This window comes from Dasypus novemcinctus, chromosome 7 (assembly GCF_030445035.2).
Source record: "Dasypus novemcinctus isolate mDasNov1 chromosome 7, mDasNov1.1.hap2, whole genome shotgun sequence".
NCBI classification, from domain to species: Eukaryota; Metazoa; Chordata; class Mammalia; order Cingulata; family Dasypodidae; genus Dasypus; species Dasypus novemcinctus.
The window spans coordinates 2,225,211-2,249,225 of NC_080679.1; the positions used below are offsets into that span (position 1 = coordinate 2,225,211).

At 55.7% G+C, this 24,015-nt stretch overlaps 2 protein-coding genes across 5 annotated transcripts in view; both read right to left on the reverse strand.

Moving 5' to 3' along the window:
* The window catches only part of LOC101414911 (ubiquitin carboxyl-terminal hydrolase 2-like), a 93,345-nt gene that overhangs the window by 1,356 nt on the left and 67,974 nt on the right, over positions 1-24,015 (reverse strand). For 2 of the 3 annotated variants that reach the window (XR_011649173.1, XM_058299765.2), the window contains exons 8-11: positions 3,106-3,237; positions 2,622-2,672; positions 1,526-1,748; positions 673-854 (exon numbers count right to left, since the gene is read on the reverse strand). Coding sequence is in view for 2 of the 3 variants with exons in the window: in XM_058299765.2 (XP_058155748.1) it covers positions 673-854; positions 1,526-1,748; positions 2,622-2,672; positions 3,106-3,237 (588 nt within the window). In the remaining variant the exon portion in view is untranslated. Of the gene's footprint in view, positions 1-672; positions 855-1,525; positions 1,749-2,621; positions 2,673-2,789; positions 2,822-3,105; positions 3,238-24,015 lie in introns of all 3 variants that reach the window. The other variant, XM_058299766.1, reaches the window with a different exon arrangement.
* On the reverse strand, positions 3,934-8,132 carry LOC139439289 (uncharacterized). 2 transcript variants are annotated; one of them, XM_071216031.1, is made up of 7 exons: positions 7,677-8,132; positions 6,707-6,815; positions 6,529-6,622; positions 6,020-6,090; positions 5,563-5,742; positions 4,966-5,064; positions 3,934-4,069 (listed from the first exon to the last, which is right to left on the reverse strand). In XM_071216031.1, the coding sequence occupies exons 1-6, from the start codon at positions 7,879-7,881 to the stop codon at positions 5,049-5,051; spliced, it is 675 nt and encodes a 224-aa protein (XP_071072132.1). In that variant the 5' UTR covers positions 7,882-8,132; the 3' UTR covers positions 3,934-4,069; positions 4,966-5,048. The 2 variants fall into 2 exon arrangements, with proteins under 2 accessions (XP_071072132.1, XP_071072131.1); XM_071216030.1 differs by having other exon boundaries at positions 7,674-8,132.

Genomic DNA, 24,015 nt, shown 5'->3' on the forward strand with positions numbered 1-24,015 from the left:
GCCCCAGCCTACAGGACAGTGGTCTTCATAGGACCCCGTCCTGGTCCTGTCCAGCAGAGAACCCCCCAAAGGTGAAGCCGCACGGGGCAGGACAGGCCTGTCCCTGGTGTGTCCCCTGCGGTGGACGTGTTGCAGCCAAGCCAGGGGTTCTGAGCAGCAGAGAACCCCAAACGGGCTTGGAGAGGCGGAGGAACAGATTTATTACACGCAGGCCTGGAGGAGAGTCTGTCTTCAAATCCTGAGCCCCGTTTCTCAGTTCTCATAGGTTTACACAGGACTTTATGCAGGACTAGCGTGGCTCTCGCTCACTGGCTAGAGCGTTGCTAGGTGACGTTTTGCAAGTGGGGTTACAGAAGCAGAAGGCAGGTGCAAGGACATGCGCTCGTGGGCAGGCTGAGTCACAGAAGCGGGGGGCAGGCGGGTCCCCTAGAGTACAGAAGTGGGGGGCAGGAGTGGTTCGTTTGATAGTCTCCTGCAAGGTCATGTGCACATGGGCTGATTTATAGAAGCAAGGGGCAGGAGTGAATTGTTAGAAAACTTTCTGCAAGGTTATGCTTTTTATTTCTCAACAGAGGGGCCACGATGCAGAGCCGGGACGCGCTGGGGTGAGGAGGACGAGGAGCTGGGGCCTCTGGGGGACCCTGCTGAGGAGCACGGGGTCCGGGCACTTACCAGGCCTTGTGGGGTGCCCCCGGGCCAGCACTGGGCACGGCAGGGCAGGGTCCTCGGGCGCCGAGCAGCTGAGCGGGACCCTGCATAGGCTGTTTCTGGCCTGCGTCTCCTCCAGCCCGTCTGCATCTCGGTCGTCGGCTTTAGCCCTCCGCAGGTGTTCCACTTCAGCCTCGACCACCGGCCTGAGCCCAGAGAGGCCGGGCAGCTCAGCACCTGGTATGGGCAGCCCCCTCCCCGTGTCCAGCCCCTTCCCCATGTCCCGCCCTCTGCATGTCCATCCTGCCCTGCCCTGAATGCCTGGGGTCCCCCGGCCCTCCCCCTGCCCCCTCCTTCCCACCCGGCCGCGCCTGGACCGCCCCGTGGGCTCCAGGGGCTCCAGCCATGGGCCCAGCTCCTCCCGAGGCCCGAAGCGCAGGCCTGGGCCCCTGCCCTCCCCCCAGGGGCCAGCTGCAGTCTGGGTCTGGGGGCCGCACCTGCTCTGGGTGCTCTCCACTCTGGGTGGGGCTCTGCGTCCTGGGAGCTCAGGGCTGCTCTAAAGGCGGCTCCTCCCATCCTGCTCCATCCAGAGCGAGCAGCGGTTCCCGGCCCTGGGCTCCCCTCTGCACCCCTCTATCCCTGACCTGCTCCTGGCCCTCTGCGCACACCTGCTGTGCCTGTGGCCCGGCTCCTCTTGGGCCCTCCAGAAGGAAGGCGCCCTGAGAGCCCGCCCGGCCGCGCCACACCCCTGCGCCTGTTCCTCTGGACTCTTGGACTGAAGGGCTGCCTTAGGGGGTTCCGGGGACATGGGTTAAATCACGGCGGCCCAGGACCCGGCGTCCATGGCACAGAGACTGGATGGTCATCATGACCTTACCCCAGGGGACGTGCCCTGAGGCAGGTGAGACCTGCGTCCTCAGGACACCCAGGTGCACCTCGTGAGAGCCGGGCTGGCCGGGTCGCCTTCCTCGGGGAAAGCAGCCTCGCTGCTCCTCTTGGGGTGCTCGCCCGGGCCCTCGCGAGGCGGCCCCTTCGTCTCGGGGACAGGTGCGGCCTCCACCTCCTTCCCTGGGACCCTGTCTTCGGGCTCGTCTTCCTGCCTGCAGCAAGAGGGCAGGTCACCTCCCGGTGATGGCTGCCCTCCGTCACCAAGCGCACCCGTGGACCAGCCCCCGGCCCCCGCCCTGCCCGGGGTCATGCGTCATCTCGGACCCCACCCTCCTGCCGTCCCCAGGCCTGGCCACTGTCTCAGCCCCAGCCCGCCTTCCAGGGCCAAGTCCTCAGATGAACGGTCAAGGTGGACTCCACCTCGCCTGAGCAGAGGGACGCCCCCAGGCCTGCCCAGGCACCCAGGACCCTCGGCCTGCCTGGCTGCCCCCGGGAATCCCCCTGGGGGAGATGTCCCTGGCTTCATGAGGAAGGAAGGAAGGGGCTCAGCCTTGCCCTGGGCCCAGGTGGCCTGCCCCCTCCTGCAGGGCAGCGACGCTGGGCCAGCCTCCGGGGCCACCCAGGAAGTGGGCAGGCCTTCTCCTGCCCCTCCCACCTCACCCCGCAGGGCCCAGGCCCACTCCTCACTCGGGGTGCCCATGCAGCAGGGGGGGCTTTAGTAAAGCAGGTGAGGGGAGAGGACCGGCTGCTCGACTCCACCCCTCCATCCCCCGCTTTAGAGCATTCTAGAAACCACAGCCCAGGGATGTGTGGCCAGGCAGAGGCCTCCTGGGTTCCCCTCGTCCCCAGGCCCACCGCCCTGACCTGTTGGACAGCACTGCCCCTCCCCAGCCTGGCTGCCATCCAGGGACCCTCAGGCCACCTGCTGCCAGCCCTCCTGGGCCCCTGGGGCACCCTCTCCCTCCCCGTATTCCCTGCAGCCGTGCCCTGGAGGGACGGGAGCCAAGGCCACTGTGACGGTCACGTGTGGGCTCTGGGTTCCCTGCCCCCGAATGTGGACCCCAGGGCCCAGACCCGGCACGCACCTGTCCCTGCTGTCCTGACAGCGGTACATCAGCAGGTACGGGAGCCCGGACCTGTGGGCAGGACGTCAGCCTAGCGCCCCCGCCCACCCCACCGCCCCTTTACCCTCCAGGGTCCCCCAGCCTCCCGGGAGGGCCCCGCCCCCTGCCCAGGGGCTCCTGCAGCCGTACCTGTGTGTGAACTGCTGCGGGAAAGACCCCACCTAGGAAGAGAGGGGCGGAGAGGTGAGGACACGGCCTTCAGGCCACTCGCCTACCTGCCACCTGCCCTGCATGTGGCCCCTGCGCCTTCTGCCTCCTTCAGAGGCTCCCCCGCCAGGCAGTGCCGGGCCTGACCTCTGACCTTTTCCCTGGACCTAGGCCCTGACCTCTGTCCTCTCCCCTGTGCCTGGCCCTGACTGTGACCTGCCCTGACCCCCGGCGCCTGCCGTCCCCTCCCACAGCTGTCCTCTCCCACAGCCCAGGGCCATGTGGCGGGGGCACTCACACGGTCCACTCGCTGGTGATCGAAGTGATACCACTGCTCCTGGCCGGGGGGCTGGACGAGGGCCGTGTAGTGGCCCCCGCTGTAGTCCCCCCGGTGGCTGCACATGGCATAGAGATGGTAGCGCTTCCGCTCCTGCGGGGAGACGGGGTGTGGGGGCTCGCGGGTGCCTCCACGTTCCAGGACAACGGGGGCCCTGCGGGCTGTGGCCGTGGTGGGCATCGGCCAGCGCCACCCGTCCTGCCCCTGCCAGCGTCACGACGGTAGGAGGAGGACGGACACAGGGCGAGCCCCAGCGGTCCAGGGGTAAGGGGAGGACAGGGGGCTCTGTGGGGCCACAGGCCACCTGAGGAGGGGTCCTGCCAGGCCCCTGGCCACCTCCAATCCCGCTTTAGCTGTGGGGTTTCCAGGAGCCAGGACTGTGCCTGCCCCTGACCCCCGCCTCTCCTGGGGCCTGTCCCCCCATGTCCCCCACCTGTCCTGGGGGCCTGTGTCCCCCCATGTCCCCCACCTGTCCTGGGGGCCTCTCCCAACCTACCCCCCAGTCATGTGGTACCTGCACTCCTCCACCTGTCCTGTAGGTTCTCCACCCCCCAAGTAGCCCCCCATCTTGTGGGGGCTGCGCCCCCCGCCCCCTCTCTCTGGGCCTGCGCTGGCTCACCCTGGTCGGCAGCTGTTCACTGAAGGAAAGGTGGTGGGGGGCACTGCCTGAAACACTGTCCTTGTGCCAAAGGAAGGTTTGTCCTGGGCTCCCCCCTCTAGCGCTGACACTCACCGGGGCTGGGGTGACTGTGGCTCCCCTAGAACCTAAAGAGTGGGGCGCAGCAGGCGCCCGGGGCGCGGTCTGCAGTTCCAGCACGTGGGAGACGTTGGCGGTTGCCTGGGCTTTGTGGAACTTTCCCTTTTTGAAGGTGAACTCGCTGACTTGCAGGACCAGGATCTTGGGGAGCCGCAGGAAGCGCTGCTCCTAGAGCGGGCGAGGCGGGTCAGGGGGCACCCCACGGGCCAGGGCCCAGGCCGGCGGCTCAGGACCCTCCTCCGTCCACCTGCCCCGCCGCCTGCCCTGTCCGGGTCAATGAAGAGGCTGGGGGTCGGGGTTCTGCCCCTGCGATGGACCCTCTGGCCGCCCTCCAGCTGGGCCCAAGGCCAACGCCACCACCAGGAGCACGTTCACCCGAGGACCGAGAGGCACCGCCTTCGGGGAAGACCAGCCAGCCCCGGGGAGGCAGAGGTGCTCTGCAAGAGCAGTAAACAGTCCAGGTGGAGCAGAGCAGGGAGAGAGCAGCCAGGACGGAGCCCGAGCAGAGAATGGAAGTGAGCGCCGGTTACAGAAAAGAAACAGCCTCCAGCACTGAGGAGAAAGAGAAGAACAAGACCCACGGGCGAGGGACCCTGGCCAGGGCTGTGGCCCCCAGCTCCCCAGCTGCCGTGGAGGAACAGGTGCCTCAGACCAGGACTCGGGGCAGCGTGGCACAAAGCCACAGGCCAGGGCACTGGACAGGCCACAGCGAGGGGCAGAACCCTTCTCGGACCAAAGAGGCCAGGGCAGGAGCGAGACGCGTGGGAGTCGGCAGGCCGAGGAGAGAGCCCCTCAGCGAGGTGGCCCCAGGGGCCCCGTGTCGGGGACAAGAGCGAGGCTGGAGTCCAATGCAGGGGAGGTGCCCTTTGTGCCCAGGGCAGGGGCGGGGGGAGGTGGACAGGCCGTGGGCACAAGGGAACAGGCGGGCACACCCTGCCCCGCCCTCCCAGCTCAGGGACCCTGAGGCCACTCGGCCGCTGGCACCTCTCAGGCCCCCCGAGGGTCTAGTCCAGCTCAGGGGCTACCCCAGGGCCGGGGAGAAGCAGCCTCGGCCCAGGCCCTACCTCGGAGGCGGGGGTCTTGGCATCGCAGCGCTCACAGAAGAACAGGTTGTCGTCCTCATCGAAATGCTGGATGTGGGGGCCGCTCAGGGCACCTGTGTCCTGCAGGAGACCAAGGAGAGAGGCTGGGGGCTCCGGGGGGCTGTGCCATACCCCTTCCCCACCCACTGCCCCCACCTCTGTGCTCTGCAGCCTTCCAGGGCCCCTGCCCCCCACCACAGCCCCTTCGAGGCTTCCAACGGGCACAGGGTTTGCCCTAAAAGGCCCTTTAGGGTGCAAAGCCCAGCCCCCCACCCCACCCCACCCCCTGAACCCCACTGTCCTTGAGCACCCACTGCCTCTAGGCTCTGCGGGGCGCTCCCCAAGCACAGCTGCTCTCTATCCCCATGTACCAAGCCACCTGGGGAGGGCCCCCACCTGCCTGCCCCCCACTGCTCCTGAGTGCCCGAGGTAGGGGCACGATTGGCATCTCTGCCCAGCGCAGCCCCCAGCACAGACGGGGCTCAGACTGGCGGTGACTAGAGGGAAGCGGGACCCGGGGCTGGAGAACACCCACTCCCTGGGCCTCCCCCCGCAGGCCACCTGGGAAGGGGCCGGTACCTGGGCGCGTCCAGCAGGCTCCCAGGGCGGCTCTCGGGGCGCCTGCCTGAACCCATGCAGACCACGAAGCCAGGAGAGGGAGGCCAGGGGGAGCAGCAGCGTCCTGCCCCCGGGCGGGATGTGGTCCTCACTGCCACACCTGGCGCACTTGACCACCATCTCCACTTCACTCTGAAACAGCTGACAGGAGGCGGTCACTCCCCAGGCCCCAGGCCTGGCCCGTTCCCAGGTGGGCCCAGGGCAGCACCGCCGGTGTGGACAGTCCCAGGCTCCACCTGGGCCAACGCTGCTCAGCGCCCTGCGAGCCCCTCGATCCACGGGACACGGGGTGCACTACCCGCCCTCCAGGAGATGGCAAGGCCTCTGGACTTCAGCCACAGGGGCGCCCCCACCCAGGACCGAGGCCCCGATCCTGCCCCTTTGGGGCCCTGGTTGACCCAGGCCCCGTGCCCCCTACCTCCTGCAGGTCGCCCCGGCCCAGCTTGTCCAGCAGCAGCAGGAACACCTCGCCCACGTCCTGCTGGCCGTCTGCAGGGCACGGGGCCAGCTCAGCCCCCGGAGCCCCCTCTGCCCCGGGCCCTCGGTCCCGCCTCCCCCACTCCAGAGCAGGTAGGACACCGCGACGCGACGCGGCCCCTCGAGCAGCCTCCCCGCTCCAGCCCTCCTCCAGGTCCCCGGGCTGCCCAGCGTCCCCGCTTCCTCCCTGCAGCCTCCCCCTGCTCTGACTGTCCTGGGACCCCCAACCCCAGAGCCGCGGCCATGGACACCACCCCTGCTCCATGGGGTCCATGCTGACTGCGTGCCCTCCCGCTCAGGTTACCCCTCTGCCCAGGACCCGCCCCAGCCTCCTGGGCCCTGGCAGGAGCACCAGGTCCACTCACAGCCCAGGCCCAGGCAGGCGGTCAGGGCCCGCGTCTCCACGGGGCCACACCGCGCCTCCAGGCCCCCGAAGATCTGCTCCAGCACCTGCTGCAGCCGCGAGGACCGGAGCGCCTCCAGGCCCCTGAAGATCTGCTCCAGCTCCTGCTGCAGCCGCGAGGACCTGGGCGCCTTCTGGACCCTGCGGCCACAGGGCAGCCCGGCTTCCACCTCACCCAGGACCAGAGCTCCCCCCCAGTCCCTCCCGGGGCCGCCGGGCGCTCACCTGTCCCGGAATTCTGGGGTCACGAAGAGGCACTGCAGCAGGGCGTTGAGGTAGTCGGTCAGCCCGTGATTGACGAGACCCACAAAGGGGGGGCGTCCCCGGGATGGACCTGGGGGAGGTAGAGCTTCTGAAAGGCTGGGCAGTGCTCAGGAGGGAGAGCCCCATCCCTGGGGCACCCCCACCCCTCTTTCTGCACCAGACCTGGGCTGGGCCCAGAGACCCTGAGGGGCCCCAGGGGCTGGGCCTCCGTCCCTGCTGCTCGTCTCTCTGCACACCTGTGCCAGACCCCAACCTCCCCGGGTTTCTCAGAGGGCGCCCCCCACCCCATACCTGCCCAGGTGGGCACCTGCTTTCCCTGCAGCCAACTCGGGGCGCACACTGCACCCCTGCCCCAGCCCAGGACTAGGATCGGTTCTCACCAAGCAGGGGTGGCCAATTTTCCCCTCAAAGCTCAGAGAGACACGGTCTCATCCAGTAACCGGGGGCCTCAAAGGGCTCTGAGCCCCGTCTGCCTGGCCCCACGTGCCCCCAGGCCACGTGGAGGGTGGACCTGCCCCCCCCCCAGCCCAGCGTGTCAGGGGCTGTGCCTGGGGTGGGAGACGCGTTCTCACCAGGCAGGTGTTGCCCGGGTGCACCTGGAGCTCATCTTTGCCTCAGAGAGACCCCCAAGGTGGGAAACAGGACCCCAGACTAGGAGGCGGCGCTGCACGCTGTCTCCCAGCGCCCACCCGACTTCCCCCAGGGGAGAAAAGGCAGGAAAGTACTGCAGGAATAGAGTCCCTAAGGCTGGAGGGACCGCCGCCAGCGCCCTCAGGCTTCTGGAAGATTCCTGCCGGAGCCCCTGGCCATCATGTGGGCGTTGGGGGAGACAGATTCAGCTTAGCTGCTCCGGGACCGGGTGGGGTGCGGGTGGGGTGGGGTGCTGTCCCCTTCCCGCGCCCCGCCCCCTCCGCCCCCCCTTCCTCACCACCTGGGGGTGCAGCTCCCGGCAGAAGGAGCTCGAACTCATCCACGGGGGTCCCGAAGTGCAGCCAGAGGGCAGATGGGTCTAGCGCCCAGGGCAGAGACTCCTCTAGGTGACGTCTGCTGAATGTCCACTGGTCCGGGCACCTGTGGGCAGCGTCCGGGGAGCGAGCACCGGCGCCCCCGTCCTGGGACCCCCGCAGGCGCTCCATCGCGGCTGCCCCGCGGCGTGGACCTCGCGGGGAGGGAAGCCAGCGAAGGGGCCTAGGCCCACCCGACCTGGGCGCCACGCCCCGCAGACGGGCGGGAAACTGAGGCTCAGGGGGCGGGAACGGCTCTCCACGGGCGCGCGGGGCTGGGGGCTCCAGGCGAGCGTCCCCCTGCGCCCGGGTCCCCGCGGACCGAGACCCGGCTCTGGGGCCCCGCAGCCCCGGCCCCTCGGAGCCTCCGGCAGCGCTGGGGTGGGGGCGGGGCGCCGGCGGCTCCGCCCCGCGCGGGGGCGAGGTCGGGGGTGGCGGGGGAGGGGCGGCCCTGTGCGCTCCACTTTCACTTTCGATTCTCTGCTGGGGAACATTCCAGAGAACTCCCGCCCGCGTGTGCAAGGACGGGGTGGGGTGGGGGCGGCCGGGAGGAAGGGACTGCTCAAGACCCCCTGCTGGGGTGGCCGGACGCCCCCCCAAGCCCCTGCCCTGAAAAGGGAAACCTGAGTTTTGATCCCTGGAAGTGCCCTGGCCCTGAGCAGAGCCCCCGCAGCCCTCACTGCCCCCTGCCCGCCCGCATCTCCCTCCCGCTCCCCGGGCAGCGCTGACCTGCTCAGGACGGGGCTGCCTGGCCACCGAATTATATTAGAGACCCCCACCACACCCCGCTCTCCCCACCCGGGGCCTGCTCCCCCCAGGGCGCCCCATGCTGGCTCCCCTCGGGGCGCCTGAGAAAGTCACCAGGTTAAGACCAGAACAATCCAAACAACCTTCCTGGGTGAAGAGGCAGCGAAAAGCCCTGATCTTAGGGCTCCGGAGCGCCCAACCCGGCCACGTCCTGGGGAGGCCATGACCGGGGACGCCCAATGCCCGGCATCGGAGCAGCCCAACAGCACCCTGGACCCCAGCCTGGCGCCCCAAGCGCTGCCTCCAGCCATGGGGGCAGGCGGCCCTTTCCTAGGACAGCACGGGGTCTCCCTGCCCTAAGGCAGGGGAAAGGCTTTGTGGGAAGCAGTGATGAGAGGAAAGGCTGTGGGTTCAGGGCCCCTGCGTCCGGGTGCCCGGCTCCCAGCCTTGGGCTGCACAGCCCACTCCCCAAGTCGGGGCATTTTCCAGATGGCACAGGCCCTCCAGCGGGGCAGGGGCAGGAGACCCCTAAGGTCGAAGGCTGGATTCCCCCTTCCCCATGAGGGACCCAGGGTGAGGCCTTGGCCAGCGTCACGGCCAGCCCAGGCAGAGCTGGGATTGAACTGGGGGACTCTGGTTCCGGCCTGGACCGGTCACCTCCACCACTGCCCGTGCTCAGGCCTTGACCGGTCACCCCCACCACTGCCCGTGCTCAGGCCTTGACCGGTCACCTCCACCACTGCCCGTGCTCAGGCCTTGACCGGTCACCCCCACCACTGCCCGTGCTCAGGAGGGGATGCTGTGAGGAAAGGCCCAGACCACGCGTCCACTTTCCATTTCTTCTAGAACCTCCGCAGCCTACAGAAATGTCAGAGGAAGCATCAAAATGCCATTGAGTAAGTTTACATTTAGAACTCACTGCACACACACAGACTGGAACAGTTAAACCGCTCAGAAATCTTGTTGCACAGGATCTCCCCCTACACTTGTACTAAAATGTACGTCTCCAGCTAGCTGTAGGAATTTCTTGTCCGCACAGCCTGAGAAGCGCTGACCTGCTGGTAGCCACGGCCCCAGCAGGAAGAGCCTTCTAGAAATGAGGACCTGTCAGCAGTGAGCGGCTCTCTTGCATTTGCGACGAGCGACTCACGCTGCTTTCAGTGACAGCGGAGGGAAAAGAAGTCGCCCAAGTGGAAACTGTGAGGACCCCGGAAGAGGCTTTGCAGGAGAGGGAGCAGCAGCCCCTAATCCGGCCAGGCCACGTCGTGCTGGACGCCCCGGAGCCTGAGCTGTCAATCACCTCGGGCAGGGACTTGGGTGGGAGTCACGTGGGCCTGGTGTCCAGTCCTCCTGGCTCTCCCAGGCTCTCTTAAAGGAGGAAGCAATGCGATTGGCCCCCTGGGATGTGGGGGCATCCTGCCCCGCCCCTGGGCCCCCCCGCCAGCCAAGGGCCCCTCCGGGAACTGGCGCAGGTAGAGGCGCCAGGTGAACTCAGCTCGGGCGTGGCCAGGCCGGGCAGGTGCGCTCGGTGGCCACGTCCAGGCCAGGCTGGAGCTCGCAGCCCACGTCCGGCCGTGGCTCAGCGGCGCCAGCTCAGGGTCGCGCACGGCGCCGGGCCCCCATGCCTTTCTGTGCGAGAGGCAGGTGCGCGCCAGCTGTGCCCTCCCCCGAAGCGCCGCCACCTCCCGCCCCAGGCGCGCGGGGCCCAGGGCGCGCAGCCGGGCCCACAGGGTGCGGGGAAGTGCACGCGCAGCACCCGGTCCAGTGCGTTCCAGGCGCGTGCCCTGCGCTCCATGCGCCCCTGGAGGAGGGGGTGGTGATGCCCCAGGGAGGCAGGTTAGTGTAGGGAAAGGGGGCTGGGCCCCTGAGGACAGGGCTGGGAGGCCCTGCCTGGACCCCCTGCTATTGAGAAAGCTGGAAAGACCCCACCTAGACCCTGTCCACAAGCTCCCATTTGGAGCTCTTCTCAGGGTCCATGGGGAGCCCCCCCTCACCTCTAAAGGAAAAGCCTCCCTGTTGGCCCCCTGAGAGCTAACAGGTGGGGAGCCAATCAGAACAGCAAACAGCTGGGACCCCTCCCATGAGGAAAGAGGAGGAGGAAGGCCTTAAAAAGGCCTAACCTGGTGAATTAATCACCCAAAGCGGTGCTGATGCAAAACACCAGCAATGGGTTGGCTTTGATAAAGGGTATTTATTTGGGATAGAAGCTTACAGTTACCAGACCACAAAGTCTGAGTTACTTCCCTCACCAAAGTCTGTTGCCACTGGTTAGAGCGAGATGGCTGGTGATGTGTGCTGGCTCAGGCTTCCTCTTCCTCTTAGGGCACTGTGGTCCCAGCGTCTTCCTACATCCCCTGTAGTCTGGATAAGTCTCGCATCTCTCCCAGGGCTCGCTTCTCTCTGGGCGTGGTGGCTCTGCTCTCCCACAGGGTCACCTATGGACTGTCCAGGTAACGGTGTGTCTCTGTTCCCAGAGCCTCTGCTCCAGCTTCTTCTGTGTGTTTACTTCCCAGGGCTCCAGCTCAAAACTCCGACCTCCCTTCACTGTAGTCTGTTTCTCTGGGGGTCCCTGCCCACCAAGGGGGTGGGGACCCAACATCTTACTCATGTGGCCCGATCAAAGCCTTAATTATTATTTGACCAAGTGAAAGCAAATCCTCTGATTCAAATATAATGTAAGGGAAATGGATGTGGCTCAACCTACTGGGCTCCCGCCTACCGTATAGGAGGTCCAGGGTTCGATGCCCAGGGCCTCCTGGTGAGGACTAGCTGGCCCACGAGGTGAGCACGCCCACGCGGAGCGCCAGCCCACACTGGAATTCTGCCCTGACCAGGAATGCCCCGCTGCGAGGAAGTGCCGCCCAGCACGGGAAAGCCACCCCGCGCAGGAGCGCTGGCTCACACTGAGAGCCCAGCAAGATGAGGCACAAGAGGCCCATGGGAGAGAAAAGAAGAAGACATGGCAGAACAGGGAGGTGAGGTGGCACAAAGAGATTCATCGCCTCTCTCCTACTCCGGAAATTCCCAGGATCAGTTCCCAGAGCCACCTAATGAGAATATAAGCAGACACAGAAGAACATACAGCAAATGGACACAGAGAGCAGACAACAGGGGGAGGGGAGTGGGGGATAAATAAATAAAGATAAATCTTTAAAAAAATGAAACAAATATAATCTAATATGCCTGGAGGGACAGGCCAGTTTATAAACATAATCCAATATCTATTTTTGGATCCATAAACAATACCAAACAGCTATACCTGGGGACCTATGGTTTCCAACCCGCTGGCATGCCTGCAATTCATGTGTCAGATTATGTACTTATCTCTTTTGTTTCTTAAAAACTCTTTTGCATTGCCTACCCTATAGCCTGTCCTTAAATTCTTCTATACGACGTAGCCAAGAACCTATAAGTCCAGAACTCAGAGCATTCTGCTAACCTATTTGGTGAGCCAGCCAGGAGACGAAAAGGCAAGTAACTCTCCCCGACACTCTATGAAGGATGGTAAGTTTTGGCTTTGTAATTAAAGCCTGTTTGTGCCCTCTTTTGTTTTATTAGCAAGACCCCAAGACTCTCACCCTGGGCTGTGCCCAGAGGTTTGTTCCACACTCGGCCCCCAGGAGGCCCCGAGATTCCTGTTTATCCTTTACCTCCAGGGACCCTGAGGTTGTTTGCCGCAAGCCACAGAGCAATTAGTCTCTGTTTCTGGACACTCAGTCCCTGGCAGTGGTAATAAAATGAGGTGTCTCTCACAGCCACTTTCTAAGACCCTGCAAGAGGAGGCCAAAAGAAAGCTCCCTAGCCAGTCCCTTTCCCAGTGGAAAAGCCCAGCTTGGAGGCTTCAGTCTGGAAAGCAGACCCAGGTGTCTCCCAAGACCTCTAAGCCTGTGGGGTGACGAGGGATATAAGGCCCCAAACTGTGGAACGTGGGGACAGCGAGCAGGACTCCCAACCTTCAGGACCCTGGCTCAGGGAGGATCCACTCAGCCAGGTCTAGCAGGGGGACACCACCAAGACTGATGAGTGCGCTTTCCTCACCTAGGATAATGGCGGCTTCTCCAGCATTCCAGCACCTCCCCATTGTGGTGTCTTCTCAGGAACTGGGACAACCTGCCTACTGGGGTTCTAAAAAGAAAGAGGCTAATCTATCCTGCCCCACCATGGGGCTGCAGTACAGCCAAGAGTGGGCTCTGTTTGGGACCCCGAATTCCAGTGAAACCTGTGTGAGAGAGAAGGGAGGACAGAGAGGGTGACCATGTGGTCAGGTCTCCTTAAAGCGATGAGGAAAAGCACTGCCAAACCTGTGATTATAGTAAGCTCAGGGTAAGGACTCAGGGAGACCTGAAGACCCAGCCTTGCTCAAGGAACGCTGGTAGAGGCATAAACATACCCCCTGGTGGTTTACCTACTCAGGGCAAGAGCCAGAGGGGACCCACCGACTTTGAGGAGACTGCTGCCTCTTGTCATCCCTGGACTCGCCTTTGGAAGTCCACACTTCCCGTCCAGCAGCTGCTGGAGTCCTGCTATCCCCAAGGACCGGGGGTGGGGGCCTCCCACCTTGAGCGTCATGGTTCCTAAAAGCAGAGGGTCATGAGAAAAAACAGGTTTCCCTGAGACTTTACTGACCTCAGCAAGTATGTACTGGAAATGATATTGTTCATCTGAGGTCTGTCAAAGTCAAAATGGAAAATAAGCAATTCTCTGAAGTAAAGGAAAATGTTGTAGACTGTATTTTAAACCATGTATTTTAAATTTGGTAATAAGCCAGTAAATATAAAGAAGGAAATTCTTGCACAAAACTGCAGGGTCACAAGGAAGATGAATTAGATTAATCTAATTAATCTTCAAAGAGTTTAATTATTCTAATTACTCTTCAAAGAGGCCTTTTGACTATAACGTTATTTTACAGATTACCTTATTTTATAAGAGAATGAAAATTGTAAGTAACATTAGTTGTGTGTTTCTGTATCTGTCTATTTATAGCTATTCATTCTGCATATATTTTCATACATTGGGATGATAGTATCAAATTAACAAATGAAAATTCTTAAGAGAGCTCTACTCAAATTGTTAAAAATTAAATATGTGCCTTGAATATTCCTGGAACCCAAATTAAGATAAGCAGGAAAGAAAATCCATATAGAAACCTGAATATGGAAACTATTGGGGAGGGGAAATAGTTTTTCCTGAGCTCTTTGGCAGCTCAGCCCCCAGGGCCGTCTCTGGCTTTGCAGGATGCTGAGGGAAGGGCTAGGTGTGACCAAGGAAAACTGTCTTCTAGGCTGGGGAATTAAGAATCAGAGTTTGTCCTGTAATTCTACAAATTAAACCTTTTAACGGCCTTAAAATAGGGGTGATTAATAATCCTATTACCAAATTTCACTAGGTAAAGGAAAAGTCCTTGAAAGCTATGGAAAGATCTTTTCTAAATCCTGATTAAACAAATTAAACAATTACAATTATTCCAGAACCTGGCTTTCGGGATGATTGAAGGTTAGTTACTGTTTTAGAATTTTATTAAAGAAAAAGGAGGTTTTATTCTCCTGCAAAGTAAGGAAAAAAGAGCATTCCTTGCAGGAACTGTAATGGTTTCAATTTTATTTAGCTTAGCTGTTATCTACCTAGGGTTATAGAATACCAATTAAATAAATTACCTTTATATATATTAAATCTTTAAGATGATGGAATTTGTAAGTTCATGTTTCATGAAATATAGGTATATTGTAAAGTGAAATGACTAGTTTTCATAACAGAATAAGGGATTTAAGACACGAAATTTAAATGGATAAAAGAAATTTACATTGGTTGCTAATTGTCATTTAATAAGTTTGTTTAAGTAAAGTGACTGTGTGGTTATGGTTGATTATAGGATTTTTGCAAAAGCATTTTCTAAGTTGAAATATTTAAATGGCTACTTCCAGAGATCCATTATTAAACAGAAACCTAAACTGATAGTGATAACAAGAAGTAGCTTCATGACCCGGAAATGGGTCAGAGGCCATCTCAATATGTATATAAAAGTGGTGGTAAGGGAAGATAATCTTGATTCTTTTGAGAATCTTAGGTCTTCATAAAATGATGGAGAGGACTTGGAATAATTAACGGTTTAAAAAGTAAGTACAAAGGCGGAACTCTCTCTCTTGGCTCTTTTTTTTTTATTTTTTATTTTTTTATTTTTATTTTTATTTTTTTATTTTTTTTAATTGACTTTGTAATAATATTACATTAAAAATATATATATATGTGAGGTCCCATTCAACCCCACCCCCCCACCCTCCCTCTCCCCCCCGAACAACACTCGTTCCCATCATCATGACACATCCATTGGATTTGGTAAGTACATCTTTGGGCACCTCTGCACCTCATAGTCAATGGTCCACATCATGGCCCATACTCTCCTTCATTCCATCCAGTGGGCCCTGTGAGGATTTACAATGTCCGGTGATTACCTCTGACGCACCATCCAGGGCAGCTCCATGTCCCAAAGACGCCTCCACCTCTCATCTCTTCCTGCCTTTCCCCATACCCATCGTCCACCATGTCCACTTTTCCCAATCCAATGCCACCTCTTCTATGTGGACATTGGATTGGTTGTGTCCATTGCACCTCTATGTCAAGAGGAGGCTCAGATTCCACATGGATGCTGGATGCAATCCTCCCATTTTCAGTTGTAATCACTCTAGGCTCAATGGTGTGGTGATTGTCCTTCTTCAACTCCATCTTAGCTGAGTGTGGTAAGTCCAATAAATCAGATTGTAGGTGCTGGAGTCTGTTGTCTCTCTTGGCTCTTGACGCCTGTTCTTGTCTTCTGCGCCCTGCTCTCACCGTGTCCCCCAACGTGGATCAACATGCAAGTAAACCCTGGGATACATAATCTATAATGGGAAATTGTGGTCTGTAAATGAGCCCTCTTCGTCACTCTTCAGCCCCTTCCTCTCTACCTGGGACCCATGATCTGTTATTTTCTCCCATTTCTCTTCCCTCCCTACCTTAATAAATTACTGGCCTAACTAAAATAAATGATGGGGAAAGTAGTTTTTCCTGTACTGCTAAAGTAAAATACCTGTTAATTAACATAATCATGGTAAGGGTATAAAAGAAAAAAATAAAGTAGGAAAGATAGTTAAGTTCATTTTTTATGTTATAAGCTACATTTATAACTAAATACTAGTATTTAGAATGTGTATAAAAATTACAAGAGATAGAATTCAGTATCGTCAAACTCTCTTGCACATGCAAACTAGGCCCACATACCCTGCATGGTGCCTCCGCATTTGAATTATTGGCTAGGCTGATGACTAAGACTCTCAAAACATTAAAACTATCTACCATTCAGTAAGATGTTAGCTGTGGGTTTTTCATATATACCCTTTACCATGTTGAAGTTTCTTTCTATTTCTGTCGTTGAAAGTGTTTTTATCAGTAAATGGTGCTGTGGTTTGTTGAATGCTTTTTCTTCGTCTATAGAGATGATCATATGATTTTTTCCTTTGATCTGTACATGTGGTGTATTACATTGATTGATTCTCTTATGTTGAACCATTCTTGCACACCAGGGATGAAACCTTTTTTTTGTTTTTAAGATTTATTTTTTATTTATTTCTCTCCCCTTCTGCCTCACCCCAGTTGTCTGCTCTCTGTACCCATTCCTTGTGTGCTCTTCTGTGACCACTTCTATACTTATCAGCAGCACCAGGAATCTGTTTCTTTTTGTTGCGTCATCTTGTTGTGTCAGCTCTGTGTGTGTGTGGTGCCACTCCTGGGCAGGCTGCACTTTCTTTCATTCTGGGTGGCTCTCCTTATGGGGTGCACTCCTTGCACATGGGGCTCCCCACGCGGTGGTCACCCCTGCGTGGCACGGCACTCCTTGCGGACATCAGCACTGCGCCTGGGCCAGCTCCACATGGGTCAAGGAGGCCTGGGGTTTGAACCGTGGACCTCCCATGTGGTAGGTAGATGCCCTACACGTTGGGCCAAGTCTGCTTCCCAGATGAAACCTTTTGGTCACGGTGTATAATTGCTTTGATGTGTTGTTGAATATGATTAGCCAGCGTTTTGTTGTGGATTTTTGCATCAAGGTTCATTGGAGAGATTTGTCTATAGTTTTCCTTTCTTGTGGTGTCTTTGTGTGGCTTTGGTATTAGAGGGATGTTGGCATCGTGGAATGATTTAGGCAATGTTCCCTCCACTTGTGTGTTTTGGAAGAATTTAAGCAGGGTTGGTGTTAGTTCTTTCTGGAATGTTTTGTATAATTCACCTCTGAAGCCATCTGGTCCTGGGCTCCTCTTGGTTGGGAGATTTTTGATGACTAATTCTCATTACTTGTGATTAGTCTGTTGAGTTCATCAATTTCTTCTTTCATCAATGTAGCTGCTTGTGTGTTTCTAGGAATTTGTTCATTTCCCCTAAATTATCCGTCTTGTTGGCATACAGTTTTTCAAATTATCCTCTTACGAGACTCTTTATTTCTCTGCAGACAGTGGTGATATCCCCTTCCAAATTTCTTATTTTGTGTATTCGCATTTTCTCTTTTTTTCTTTGTTAGTCAGCTAAAGGCTTGTCAATTTTATTAATCTTCTCAAAGAACCAGATTTGGTCTTGTTTATTTTTTCTAGGGCTTTCTTACTTTCAATTTTATTTAGCTCTGTTCTAATCTTTGATAGTTCCTTCTTTCTACTTGTTTTGGGGTTACTTTTTTTTTCTTTTTCTAATTGCTCCAGGTCTACAGTTAGGTCTTTGATTTTAGCTCTTTCTTCTTTTTCAATATAGGTATTTATGGCTATGCATTTCCCTCTCAGTTACACCTTTGGTTGCATTCCATAGGTTTTGATACATTCTGTTGTCATTTTCATTTGTTTCAAGGTAGTTACTGATTTCATTCATGATTTCCTCCTTGACCCACTGTTTGTCTAATAGTGTGTTGTTTAACTTCTATATCTTTGTTCCTAATTGGGTTCTCTGCCCGTTACTGACTTAGAAATTCATTAAATTGTGGTCAGAGAAATTACTTTGTATAGTTTCAATCTTTCTGAATTGCTTGAGAGTGTTCTGTGGCCTAGCAAGAGGTCTATCCTGGAGAATGATCCATGTGTACTTGTGAAGAAAGTGTATCCCTCTGGGTTTGGGTATAAAATTCTGGATATGTCCATTAGGTCCGGATCCTCTAATGTATTATTAAAAGTCTTTGTTTCTTTATTGATTCTGTGTTGAGATGTTCTGTCTAATGGTGATAATGGTGTATTAAAATCACCTACTACAATTGTAGAGGCCTCTGTTTCTCCATTTAGTTTTTCCAGTGTTTGCCCCATATGCTTTTTTTTTAAAGATTTATTTTTATTTGTTTATTTCTCTTCCCTTGTCCCCCACCCTCCCGCCTTGGTTGGCTGTTCTCTGTGTCTATTTGCTGTGTCTTCTTCTTTGTCCACCGCTGTTGTTGTCAGCAGCACAGGAATCTGTGTTTGTTGCATCATCTTGTTTTCTCAGCTCTCCATGTTGGCGGCGCCATTCTTAGGCAGGCTGCACTTTCTTTCACTCTGGGTGGCTCTCCTTATAGGGGGCACTCCTTGCGCGTGGGGCACCTGACGTGGGGACACACCTGTGTTGCATGGCACTCCTTGTGCACATCAGCACTGTGCATGAGCCAGATCCACACGGGATAAGGAGCCCGGGGTTTGAAGCGACCTCCCATATGGTAGGTAGATGCCCTAACCACTGGGCCAAGTCCGCTTCCCTGCCTCATGTGTTTTGAGGTGCCCTGGTTAGATGCATAAATGTGTATGATTGTTCTTTCTTCTTGGCAGATTATCCCTTTTTTTAATATACAGTGTCTTTCTTTGTCTCTTACAACATGTTGCATTTAAAGTCTACTTCGTCTGATATTAGTATAGCTACTCCTGCCATTTTTGGTTATCACTTTCTTGTAAAATTGATTTCCAACCATTTACTTGCAGCCTTCTTGGGTCTCTGCGTCTAAGGTGAGTTTCTTCTAGACTGCATATACATGGGTCATATCTCTTTATCCATTCTGCCAATCTGTGTCTCTTGACTGGAGAGTTTAATCCATTGACATTCAATGTTATTCCTGTCAAGGAGTTACTTATATTAGCCATATTTTCTTTAGATGTATATATGCCATACTTTTAAAACTTCTCTCTTTATCTTTTTAGTTGTTCTTACACTCTTCTCCAAATCTCATTGTCCTGTTTTTCTCATTCAACCTGCAGAACTCCCCTTCGTATTTCTTAAAAGGTAAGTTTCTTATTGACAAACTCTCTTAATTTCTGTTTATCTGTGACTATTTTGATCTCTCCTTCATTTCTGAAATGCCAGCTTTGCTGGATAGAGAATTCTTGGCTGGAAGTTTTTCCCTTTTAGCACCTTAAGTATGTCATACCACTGCCTTCTTGCCTCCATTGTTTCTGGTGAGAAATCAGCATTTAATCTTATCAAGGTTCCCTTGTATATGATGGGTCTCTTTTCTCTTGCTGCTTTCAGTATTCTCTCTTTGTCTCGAGCACTGGAAAATTTGACAAGTATATGTCCTAAGAACTTACCCTCTAAGATCTGGAAGAAGACAAGGATGCCTACTTTCACTGCTCTTATTTAGCATTGTGTTAGAAGTACTTGCTTAGGCAAGAAAAGGATATAAGAGGTATCCAAATTGGAAAGGAAGTAGTAAAAACTTCACTATTTGCAGATGACATGATCCTGTCCATAGAAAGCCTGAGACATCTACAAGAAGCTTCTAGAGCTCATAAATGAGTTCGATAAAGTGGCAGGTTATAAGATCAATGTGTGAAAATCAATAGCATCTCTGCACACCAATAGTGAGCAAACTGAGGAAAAAATTAAGAAAAAATCCCATTTACAATAGCAACTAAAAGATCAGATACCTAGGAATAAATTTAACTAAAGATAGAAATAACTTGTTCACAGAGAACTACAACATTTTTAAAGGAAATCAAAGAAGAATTAATAAATGGAATAATATTCCTTGTTCACAGATAGGAAGACCAAACATCATTAAGATGTCTATCCTACCCAAATGGATTAATGCAATCCCAATAAAAATTACCACAGCATTTTTACTGAATTGGAAAAACTAACTATAAAATTTATTTGGAAGGGCAAGGAGCCCCAAAGAGCCAAATATTTATTGAAAAAGAAAACTGAAACTGGAGGAATCACACTACCTGGCTTTTAAACATACTACAAACGTGTGAGGATGTTTAGGTACATGGGAAACACCTAGATTCTATATGACATGACTGTACCCTAAAGCTTCTTTGAAGACAAAATAAAAAAAAATAAGACAGTGGGGAAATAAATGGAAGACAATGTCACTGTGCATACAACACAACAGATCTTACAGTGATGAGAGACAAAATGTCAAATTTTAGGAAAAAATGTATATTTTTTATTATTTCAAATTTTAAAAATTTTTTAGTATTTTATTTATTTTTTAAACTATCATTATTATATCATTTTCCTATTAATTGTATTCAGTTATTTTGTTGGCTTCATTTTTAAGAAGTTTTGGATCACAGAAGGCTTCCAGCTGTGGCAGGGAGGATCACTGGTGTGGGATGTCAGAGAGGGGGATGCATAGAGGAGGTTCACCTGGGGCACACCTCTAAGGCATATGAACGTTCAGGTGATCATGGGGCACCGTCACTGTGGGTGGAGACCCACACAATAATCAAAGACACCAAATTCCCACCCAGGGGAGCCCTGCCACATTCTCTAATGGGACAACAAGAATCCCCTGAGTTCTGACTGTACTTATGAGGCTTCGCTTTTGAAATTGGAACTCAGCCCGGTATACAGGGTGTCTAAGTGCTACCTCCTGAGAGTCTCCTTGTTGCTCAAATGTGGCCTTACTCTAAGCCAAACTCAGCAGTAAATGCATTTCCAGATGAGTCTCCCTGGCACCAAGGAATTACTATCAAGCACCAACTAGCAATGCAACTGGAAGAAGACCTTGACCAAAAGGGAAAGCGTAAAGACAAATGCGTTTATATGGCTAGGAGATTCAAAGTGAGTCAGGAGGTCATCCCAGAGGTTACGCTTATGCACGTCTCAGCAAGATCTCATTAACTGCCAGAGTAAACATTGCCTCAAATAGCATGGCTCCTGAGGGCCTTGGAGACATCTAGACACCACAGGCAGGGCAGCCAGCTCAGGAGTTGGCACCCTGCCAGGGGGCCCTGCTTTGGAATTCATGCTCCCCAGTGTGACAGAGTTGGACTCTGTGGTGGTTTCCTGACATGTGGCTCTTCTGCCTCTTCTATTTGAACCTACAGTTAGTACTAGAGTTGATAGGCGTATGTTCAAGTGACTTAAATCTTTGGGGTGTCCACATACCAGTTGGACCTTCAATGTCAACAGACTTGCAACACCTACTCTCCAGTTCACTGGACTCACCCAGGACAACTCACAAGGAGATGATGACTGACAACAACCATCTCATGGAAGAGGCAGAGTCTGGAACTGAAAGCAAGATATGGTACACGGACGCTCTATCAATTGAGCCACTTCCCCATAGACTTTCAATAAAGGGCAAGTTTCCCTTTGCAGACTTCCCAATAAAGGATGAGATTCCTTTGCAGGCTCCCCAGTAAAGGGACTGCCGTGCCATCCGTTGCTCTTCCACCGTTAGGAGGCTCTGGAATATCCCGCCGACTACAGCAATGGTAACACGGGTGGTTAAACCCAACTTCTAATTCGATATTCCAGAGAAGCCACACGGAAGCCCAGCGACGGTCATGCCTTAACTACTTACTCACACAGGGCTCGGTGGCGCCAGGCAGAGGGTGCTCGGCCCACTGCCAGGACCCGGTGGCAGCTGGTGGGGTGCTCAGCCCACTTACAGAGCCCAGCGGCATTACGCAGGGTGAAGTTCTGCCCTTATCACTTACAGAACCAGGAGGCAGCTGGCTGGGGAAGCTCCATGCCCTGCTCCGCCCATGCTCCATGTCACCTGACAGACACAGTCAGGTTTTATAAGGCTACAAACAGTGCACTAGTTAACAATTACCAGACGTCCTGAAATTCTTTCCATCCAAACCCCGTTTATGAGGGTCATCTGGCTGCCCGAACAACCCATCCTCATTCCAGGGCCCCGGGGTCCCAGAAAGTTCACTCCACTTTCATTTACCCCACAGGGGGGTCCATGCAGGGGGCAGGGGAGGTGGTAAGGAGAAGAGGCGAGGGGGCACCCAGCAACATGAGAGGGGCGTCCTGCAGGGAGAACCCAGAACTCGGCTCTAGAAATAACTCTACTTCTCCCAGCCCTGGACTAGCCGTGAAGAGGACAAGGGCTGCTGTATCGGTCAGTCAAGGGGTGCTGATGCAAACCAGAGAGCTGCCGGCCTTTATAAAGTGCATTGATTTGGGGTAGAGGCTTACAGGTACAAGGCCCCCAAGGGCCCAACTCAAGGCTGCTTCCTCACCAAAGTCAGCTGCCACGTCTGAAGGAAGATGGCGGGTGGTCTCTGCCTGGCCTCTCCTTCACCTTAGGCTCCTCTCTGCTCTCTGTGTCCATTTGCTGTATGTTCTTCTGTGTCTGCTTATATTCTCATTAGGTGGCTCTGGGAACTGATCCTGGGAATTTCCGGAGTAGGAGAGAGGCGATGAATCTCTTTGTGCCACCTCACCTCCCTGTTCTGCCATGTCTTCTTCTTTTCTCTCCCATGGGCCTCTTGTGCCTCATCTTGCTGGGCTCTCAGTGTGAGCCAGCGCTCCTGCGCGGGGTGGCTTTCCCGTGCTGGGCGGCACTTCCTCGCAGCGGGGCATTCCTGGTCAGGGCAGAATTCCAGTGTGGGCTGGCGCTCCGCGTGGGCGTGCTCACCTCGTGGGCCAGCTAATCCTCACCAGGAGGCCCTGGGCATCGAACCCTGGACCTCCTGTACGGTAGGCGGGAGCCCAGTAGGTTGAGCCACATCCATTTCCCTTACATTATATTTGAATCAAAGGATTTGCTTTCACTTGATCAAATAATAATTAAGGCTTTGATCGGGCCACATGAGTAAGATGTTGGGTCCCCACACCCTTGGTGGGCAGGGACCCCCAGAGAAACAGACCATAGGGAGGTTGGAGTTTTGAGCTGGAGCCCTGGGAAGTAAACACACAGAAGAAGCTGGAGCAGAGGCTCTGGGAACAGAGACACACCGTTACCTGGACAGTCCATAGGTGACCTCGTGGGAGAATAGAGCAGCCACGCCCAGAGAGAAGCGAGCCCTGGGAGAGATGCGAGACTTACCCAGACTACAGGGGATGTAGGAAGAAGCAGGGACCACAGAGCCCTAAGAGGAAGAGGAAGCCTGAACCGGCACACGTCACCAGCCATCTCGCTCTAACTGGTGGCAACAGACTTTGGTGAGGGAAGTAACTCAGACTTTGTGGTCTGGTAACTGGAAGCTTCTATCCCAAATAAATAACCTTTATCAAAGCCAACCCATTTCTGGTATTTTTGCATCAGCACCACTTTGGGTGATTAATACACCAGGTTAGGCCTTTTTAAAAGCCTTTCTCCTCCTCTTTCCTCATGTTGGGAGGGGGTCCCAGCTGTTTGCTGTTCTGATTGGCTCCCCACCTGTTCCATCTCAGAGGGCCAACAGGGAGGCTTTTTGTTCAGAGGTGAGGGGGGCTCTCCATGGACCCTGAGAAGAGCTCCAAATGGGAGCTTGTGGACAGGGTCTAGGTGGGGTCTTTCCAGCTTTCTCAATAGCAGGGGGTCCAGGCAGGGCCTCCCAGCCCTGTCCTCAGGGGCCCAGCCCCCTTTCCCTACACTAACCTGCCTCCCTGGGGCATCACCACACCTCCTCAAGGGGCGCATGGAGCGCAGGGCGCGTGCCTGGAACGTGCTGGACCTGGCGCTGTGCACCCACTTCCCCGCACCCTGTGGGCCCGGCTGCCCGCCCTGGGCCCCGCACGCCTGGGGCGGGAGGTGGCGGCGCTTCGGGGGCGGGCACAGCTGGCACTCACCAGCCTCCTGCACGGGAAGACCGGGGGGGGGAGGGGGGGGACCCAGCGCCGTGCGTGACCCCGAGCTGGCGCCGCTGAGCCACGGGCTGGTGCCTGCCATTCGCTATGAGCAGCGGCCCGGCGTGGACGTGGGCACTGAGCGCACCGGCCCGGCCTGGCCACGCCCGAGCTGAGTTCTCCCGGCGCCTCCACCTGCGCCAGTTCCCCCAGAGAGGGCCAGTGGGGGACGCGGGAGGGCGGGGCAGGACGCCCCCAAGGGGCATGGGTCAATCGCAGCGCTTCCTCCTTTAAGACACAGAGGAGTGGGAACTAGACGCCAGGCCCACGTGACTCCCACCCAAGTCCCTGCTCGAGGTGGTTGACAGCTCAGGCTTGGGGCGTCCAGCACGACGTGGCCTGGCCGGGTCAGGGGATGCTGCTCCCTCTCCTGCAAAGCCTCTTCCGGGGTCCTCACAGTTTCCACTCGGGCGACTTCTTTTCCTTCGCTGTCACTGAAAGCAGTGTGAGTCGCTCGTCGCAAATGCAAGAGAGCCG

Bases quoted from the DNA above. Each gene is read 5' to 3' on its own strand.
- LOC139439289 (XM_071216030.1), bottom strand. From the start codon at position 7,881: ATGGAGCGCCTGCGGGGGTCCCAGGACGGGGGCGCCGGTGCTCGCTCC. The intron at 6,816-7,673 runs GTGAGGAAGGGG...TACCTCCCCCAG, and splicing joins GGGAGCTGCACCCCCAGGTG to GTCCATCCCGGGGACGCCCC. The intron at 6,623-6,706 runs GTGAGCGCCCGG...CTGTGGCCGCAG, and splicing joins ACCCCAGAATTCCGGGACAG to GGTCCAGAAGGCGCCCAGGT.